Source organism: Syzygium oleosum, unplaced genomic scaffold, assembly GCF_021117445.2.
Source record: "Syzygium oleosum isolate NSW1041296 unplaced genomic scaffold, Sole_v2.1 Sole_v2.10, whole genome shotgun sequence".
Lineage (NCBI taxonomy): Eukaryota > Viridiplantae > Streptophyta > Magnoliopsida > Myrtales > Myrtaceae > Syzygium > Syzygium oleosum.
The window spans coordinates 9,010,081-9,017,914 of record NW_026607494.1 but is presented as its reverse complement, the minus strand read 5'-3'; the positions used below and the strand labels follow the sequence as shown (position 1 = coordinate 9,017,914).

The 7,834-nt window shown below is 41.0% G+C and overlaps 1 protein-coding gene and 1 non-coding gene across 2 annotated transcripts; one reads left to right on the top strand and one right to left on the bottom strand.

Annotated features, from left to right (window-relative positions):
- The first annotated feature begins 607 nt into the window (after positions 1–607).
- Positions 608–3,121, top strand: LOC115662859 (G-type lectin S-receptor-like serine/threonine-protein kinase At2g19130). Its single transcript, XM_056315067.1, has 2 exons — positions 608–740; positions 817–3,121. Exon 2 carries the CDS (start codon positions 932–934, stop codon positions 2,900–2,902), a length of 1,971 nt encoding a protein of 656 aa, XP_056171042.1. The 5' UTR covers positions 608–740; positions 817–931; the 3' UTR covers positions 2,903–3,121.
- A 2,565-nt stretch (positions 3,122–5,686) lies between these two features.
- On the bottom strand, positions 5,687–5,801 carry LOC115662862 (U5 spliceosomal RNA). Its single transcript, XR_004003335.1, has one exon. It is a non-coding gene; the product is annotated as a U5 spliceosomal RNA (small nuclear RNA).
- Between the last annotated feature and the right edge of the window lie 2,033 nt (positions 5,802–7,834).

The window sequence follows — 7,834 nt, the reverse complement described above, 5'->3', positions numbered from 1 at the left end:
AAGGATTTCGATTCAATTTACTGATTTAGGGCACAACGGTTCATTTTGACAATACTAAAGCTGATTCCTAGATAGAATCAACTTGTCAAAAATGTGAAATTTAGAAACCTTCCTATCTTATTAATGTGAAAGCTATGTACAACAATCTCTGCATAATATCCACTGACGGAACCTTTGGTAGGTCTACAGAATTTATGTTATTGACTCGACTTTACGTTTATTGGTTGACTTGAACATTTCAATGACAGATGACCCGCAAGATCTTCTCGATCATGTAACACATCCCTTTATTGAGCCACCACCAACGCCCACCAGACAAAGGAACTTCCTCTGAAATACTACGCGTTTACTACCCTTTCTTGTGGAAAGCAACCAATTGCAAAGCAACGGCTAGGATTCCAGTGGCCCCACAAGAGAAACAGCCAGTGTCTTATCACGTTCGACTCAGCCTTGTTCGACTGGCAATTCCCCGAAGACCGCTGGCTAATGAGAACTCAAGAAATATAAGAGTTGCTAACTCACCATGCCAAAACCGTAGTTTGGAAAGAAAGAGCAACCAGAGATGAGTTGCATAACCGGAAACGTAGACATGTTTCCTTATATTTTGCTTCTTTTCTCTGTTTCATTTGGCCCCTCTTTGTCCATAAGCACAGACACCATCTTTCCCGGTGAGTCTCTCTCCGGAAACCATACATTAATCTCTCATGGAGGAACATTTGAGATGGGCTTCTTTTCACCAGGTAACACTGGTAACCACTATATTGGCATTAGGTACAAAGGTTTACCTCAAAAGACTATGGTTTGGGTTGCGAATAGGAACCGCCCCGTGTCCGACCCATTCTCTTCGGAGTTGAAGCTCCTCCGGGACGGTAATTTAGTCATACTCGCTTCATCCAAGCATCAAATCTGGTCGACCGGTTCGACATCGCTCATGCCTAATTCGACTTCAGCAGTGCTCCTTGACAATGGAAACTTCATTTTAAGGAAGACATCTGATGTGTCTAGTGTTGCTTGGCAGAGTTTTGATCATCCCACTGATACGTGGTTGCCAGTTGCCAAGTTTGTATATAGTTCACATACGTCTAAACGGACAGTTTTGGTGGCTTGGAGAGATTTAGATGATCCAGCTCCCGGGAAATTCTCTGTAATCTCGGGAGCAGAAGGAAGATTTCAGTTAACGCTATTAAACAGGTCGGAAGCCTACTGGCATAGTAGCGACTGGACTGGGAACGATTACGGGCATCAGCCTTCACTTACAGTGGACAACGTGATAAACTTCACCTTTGTTTCGAATGAGAATGAGACCTACTCCAAATATTCCTCAGTTACTCCTTATAATCTTTCTAGGATTGTGCTCGAACCGACGGGGCTGCTCAAGCAATTAGTATGGGCAAAGCATATGCAGGAATGGAAAGTGCTTTGGGTACACCCAACACAAAAGTGTGAGATTTACCCCTTTTGTGGTGCTTCTTCTAACTGCAATCAGAGTGATGCACCGCTTTGTGATTGCGCTCTTGGACACTTAGATCATCTGAAGCTGGAAGATCGTCTGGGCCGATGCAAAAGGAGATCTGTGTCGGAATGTAGTGATGACAGGAAAGATAATTTTTTCCTCATGCCTAACACACGCTTGCCGAAAAATTCTGATTCGTTCATGGTAGAAAACATCAAAGCATGCTGTTTATTGTGCTTGAGCAACTGTTCGTGCAGTGCATATGCTTACACTGCTAACTGTCAGATATGGACGGATGAGAAGTTTTTGGTTCAACGTCTGGCTGATGATGGAAATTTGAGAGATTTCTATGTCCGGATCGCCGCCTCGGACTTGAAGGAGGAGCGTAAGAAAAAGAGAAAACCCAGTTCGAATTTCATAACAGCAGCTGTAGTTGTGTCCGTAGTTTTTCTTGTGGTCCTTAGCGTGTTGCATGTGATTATTAGGACAAGACGGTCTGCTTGTGCAGCTGTCGACCATTTGATGCGTTTTGAATATCGAGTTCTGAAGAAGGCGACAAAGAACTTCTCTGAGAAAATTGGGGAAGGCGGGTTTAGTTCTGTTTTCCGGGGAGCACTGCCAGACTCAACTCCTATAGCAGTGAAGAAACTTGCCAACCCAAACCGAAGTAACAAACAGTTCCTTGCAGAAGTTAGAACTATCGGAACAATACAGCACGTCAATGTGGTTCGACTGCGCGGTTTTTGTGCAGAAGAGTCGAAAAGGTTCCTAGTTTACGAGTACCTTGCAAATGGTTCACTTGCAGCTCATTTGTTTCAGAAAGGTTCCAACACCCTCGATTGGAAAACCAGATACCACATTGCCATCGGGATTGCTAAAGGATTGGAGTACCTCCATGAGAGGTGTCGAGATCGCATCATACACTGTGACATCAAGCCAGAGAATATACTGTTGGATTCAGAACTCGCACCACAGATTGCTGATTTCGGCCTCGCGAAGCTCATGGGACGGGATGTCAGCCACGTAATTACCACCATGAGGGGAACCAGAGGGTACCTCGCACCAGAATGGATTTCCGGAGGAGCCATCACATCGAAAGTCGACGTTTTCAGCTATGGAAAGCTGCTCTTTGAGATCATTTCTGGCAAGAGAAACATTGAGGAGCTGAATAGTGATATGCGTGATTATCTACCTCTACAGGTAGCTAATTCAATAGCCAAAGGAGAAGAAGTCTTGCCACTTGTGGACCGCAGTTTGAAAGGACTCGTGGAGACGGAAGAATTATGCAGAGCATGCAAAGTGGCTTGCTGGTGCATTCAAGACAGCGAGAAAGATAGACCAACTATGTCTCAGGTAGTTCAGATTTTGGAGGGGGTTATGGCAGTAGAAAAGCCTCCAATCCCAAGAATTTTCTTGCAACTTGTAGGAAGTGATGAGAGAGAAGCATAAAACAAAGCACCATGTCCTTTCTTTGATAATTTATGGGCATGATGTAGCCCCAATTCATCCGCCCTTTGAGTTTCTACAGTTACAGCTATGTACCTCTTTGGCTGATAAATTACAGTAATCTTTGTAGCCACTCGAAATATAAAGACGGAACAGTTAATGTCGCTGATGGACTGACTGGTCTAGGATCTGCATCATGCTTTCCAGACTTGTAGCTCCAAACCATTTGATACCCAGATTTCTCCATCCTCTTGCAGCAGAAGATCCAGTGAAGGAGTTGGTCATCTATTCAGCTTATGTGTGTGTTCCAAATGAATTTAGATGAACTGTTGAAACAAAGAAATGCAAAATCTTTGCCCACTTGTTTAAACATGATTTATATGAGCCATCCCTCCCATTAGAAACGGTTGACACTTGAAAGTTGGTAGAGGCTCAGGCCCGTAGAGGCAATGGTCATCCAAAAAGCGGTATTCTTTAGCAAAAGGCGAAAAAATGGTTCACTCTGTGCACACCACGCAGATGCATGATCAAACAAATATTAGATAACCACGTTCCATAACCTGTAAGATTATCTCCATTTCTTGCTTCAACCGTTGTGGGAATTAAAACTCACCTATGGAAATGGAAAACCACTTCTCATACGTAGGTGGGCCACATTGTACTGCAAAGGCTTTGGCCTCTGTTCCTGGTCCAAAGTTTGTGTCTGCTAGAGACAGCCATTTGGGCTGCCCTGGTGCCAAGGATCGTTGTACATTTGAAACATTTAGTGCGCAAGACTTTCAGTGTCACATACTCTTTATAATATTCCATTTTAATACAGGTAACTAGATGAATAAAAAATTCAACTATAGAATTGCAAGCTACTCAACTATAGCACCTCGACTTAATTAACCACTCTAACTAGTCGAATTCAATCATAAGATAGCCGGATTCAAGTAATTTACCAATGAAATTTGATTAGCCTATGAGCAACCTGACCTGAAAATTTCAAATGGTTACTAGTAAAAGAACCAACCGTAAGGTATTTGGTGATGACAACAAAGTTTCACCAGCCGACGTGGAATAGTTTCCTTTTATATGTGATGTGCACTCTTTGTTTGTCCTGCGTGGATCTCGTTTTCGATCACATCTTTCCTCACATGGTTCGCTCGGAGGATAAGTGACAGAAACTCGGCCCTCAGCTAAGAGAAATTTCGGATTCCAACACCAAATTCAAGTGAAACTTAGCTAAAGAAGGTTGCAATGAGCAGGAGGCTGACGTCTTCCCATCAGATCTTCTGGTTTTTTTTTTTTTTGGTAACCGAGGTGTCCGGGCCAGCTTGCGCGCACCTCGACTATTCATTGGGAGAGACTAGCACAGCAACCCACCGCCATAGCCCCCCACTTAAATCACAAGTACTCAGCTGGGGAATCGAACCTGAGACCAGTGCGCCTAACCACACAATCCCAAGTACGCCCTAACCAACTGAGCTACCCATGGGTGGGTATCTTCTGGTTTTTTATTTGGGTTAATATAAAAAAAACCTCAAATTGGTACACCTATGACAATTTTACGTCAAACTAATTTTTTGACCATGAAAAACCCCAAACTGGTACACCTATGACAAATTTACCCAAAACTGATTTTTTGAACACCAAAAACTATGAACTGGTATATTTATGACATATTTACCCTCCGTTAGTTTCCATTAAATTGAATTAATACCACAAAAAATCATAAACTGGTACGCCTATGACAAACGAAGGGTAAAACATAAAATTGGTACATCCATCAATTGCTGCGTATCATTTAACAAAGCAATTTGACAGTAAAATTTAATGAAAATAAATTAGGGTAAATTTGTTACAGGTGTACCAGTTTGGGGTTTTTGGTGGTCAAAAAATTAGTTTTTGGTAAAATTATCATAGGCGTATCAGTTTAAGGTTTTTCGCAGTTTTAACTCTTTTTATTTTCATCTATTAAGTTTTTCATCCTGATTCATCTCTTATATCTCTACGTAGCATTCATTGTTAGGATATTTATCCGCACAAAGCAGTATGCATTTTTTGTCACTGTCAAACTCCATATCTTACATACTTTGGGATCCCATTGTGATTGTCATGACGTCATAAGTCCTATAAGTCTTGTCAGGTGAAGCTTGAGAACCATGTCACATATCAAATCTATGTACTTATGTTTGTATTTTCTAAAGTCACAATATTGAAATCTTGTGAGGAAACTGTTCATGGTCAAACACCGATGAAACTGGGTTCTCTTTGCAGGAGGCAAGTTAAGCCCCTGGCCCAATGAACAGATCACTTTGACAATATCATCTGATATGAAGTGTATGGATTGTGCTCAAATGGTGAACTCGTCCTTGTAACCCAGAAAAGAAAAGGGGTGAACTTTTGTTTTTCGCAACCAACTTAAAAGAGGCTCATTGCATGCATTATTGCTTAACTGATAAGAGTAGCTCAAAAGAATCGCAGTAAGCTTCTGATGATTCTTCCATCAGTTGAAGCCATATGTGCATTTGGTTGTTGTTGTTTGTCCTTGCTGAAGACTCCTGGCACCCAAATTGCTTGGAGTAGCACCTCTTGAATCCACTTCAATAAGGATTAACAGATCTCATTCGGTAAATTTCGGCCCAAGTAACTGGATATCGGTGGGCCCATCTGTGCAAATGGAGCACGAAGCATGTTACACACATCCAGTCCAGATTGATACAAATGATGAACCTTGGAGCTCAAAGCCTCTACACAGAGAGGCCACCTCGGGAAATGCTTGACACTTAGAATGGTTCTCAAAGCCTGTAAAGGCTGAGCCTTCCAAAAAGTGGCATATGCAATTAAATGCGGCGTGCACACGGTATTCTTTAGTAAAAGCCGAAAGAATAGTTCGCTCTGTGCACACAGCGCAGCTGCATGACTTTGACCTTGATTAGCCAACCACATTTCATGGTCTGTCGGATGATCTATAGATCTTGTTTCGGTCGATGTGGGACTGATATTCACCAATAGAAAATCCACTTCTCATCCACTGTCCGGGCCTCTTGGAATTGCAAGGTTTAGGCCTCTGGCCCTGGTCCAGACATGTGTAAATTGCAATATCATTGAACGGCCTAAGTTCCTTTGATTGGGAAATCATGGGAAATCATAGGACATTAAATCATCATCATCTTCTTCTTCTTCTTCTTCTTCTTCTTCTTTCGATTCAGATGTTGTAGATAAACTAGTTGTACTGCATTTCCTCGCTAAATTGTAAGAACAATGTTTATGGGAGAAAAAAAAAAGCGGCAAGAGAGGCAAAACTCACCAAAAATTTCAAAAAAAAGTCAGTTGTTAGAAATATGAAAACTTGTGTGGTTTATCGTATATATACATATATATGTATGTATGTAGATGTAGGTGTGTACAGCTAATTTGAATGGAAATGTAACAAGTCATTAGCGAATTAATAGCGATCAGATAATCTAATGGACTACCTTCGCTTTATTATGTAGAAAAATCTTTTCAAGAAATTTTGTATACGACAACATGTCCATCTCCAATCCCTTTTTATCAAATTTAAAAAGGAAATTCATTGATTATGGATGTAGACATGGGTTCATCTTGGTTTTAACGCCTCCTTGGTCCTACACATGTGAAGCCCTACTGTCTTATTAAAAAAATTTGAATATCTAGTATAGAAGAAATTTATTGGTAAACCTACGTTGTCCAAAATAATTGTATATGGAAAAAGATAAATATATCTCGAAATTTGATGTTTCTTGAAAATGTCGCTACTGAATCGAAGATATTCGAATATGTAAAGAATGCAATATAATTATTAAGTTACATATTTCTTTGGAGGTATAATTTCACAAAATAAGTATTTTAAAAAGAAGAAAAAATTGTCCAAAAAATCCTAAACTTATTGCACTTTTACTAATTCGTTTATAAACCTATCAATTTTGCCAATTGAATCTTAAATATTTTCAGATTTTGCCAATTGAGCCCATCCGGCTAATTTTAGCTGGAAATCACTGACATTGACGTCAACCTTCCTATGTGACACTGCCAGGTTGACGTGGACAAATTTTAATAATATTCACTTTCGAATTATTTTTTTCCTTTTTTTCTTTTCTTCTCTTTTCCTTCTTTTCTTTTTTTTTTTCCCTTTTTCTCTTCTTTTCTTTTTTTTCATTTTCCCTTTTTTCCTCCGTCAACCATCACCGGGCCTCGTCGATGGTCGGTAGAGATCGCCGGCCTCAAGCAAGGGCCACCCTTGAGCGAGGGTCGCTCTCGCCTAGCCTTTGGGCAGCCTTGCCGGGCCAGTGAGGGCGACGTTAGCTAGCCCAGGCCCGAGCGTCCCTCGCCCGATCTGGCAAGGGCGCCGGCGAAGGGGAAAAGAAAGAAGAAAAAGAAAACAAAGAAAGGAAAAATAAATAAATAAATTCAAAAAATATTAAAATATTTATTAAAATTTGTCAATTTCAGCGCCTGCCACCAGCCGCTAGCCGTGCCACACAAGACAGCTGATGTCTATGTCAACAATTTTCTAGTCAAAATTTGCCGAATGACTTCAATTGGCAAAACGTGAAAAATGTTTAAAATCGAAAGGCTTACGACTGAATTGGCAAAACGGTGTAGAACTTTTTGGATAATTTTCTCTAAATAGAAAGGAAAAAGACTTAAGATCTTTAAAAAGTACTGAGATCCTCGTTTTTACTCGTAAGCTCACTTGTCCAGGAAAACGCGTATGCAAATAGATAATGAATTGAACATGCAGAGCGTGACGATGACTCCTGGTTTTGCGTCGCTGTAAGTGAACTCCGCAGCCTCGGACAGTGCCACCACCGACACGACATTGACCCCCCAGGTGGAGATGTCCCGTCCCTAAAAGCTTGTGACAATAATAATTGAACGCGATTTCTAGTAACTTGGAAGACGGAGACAGCATTCAAAAAGTCTCGA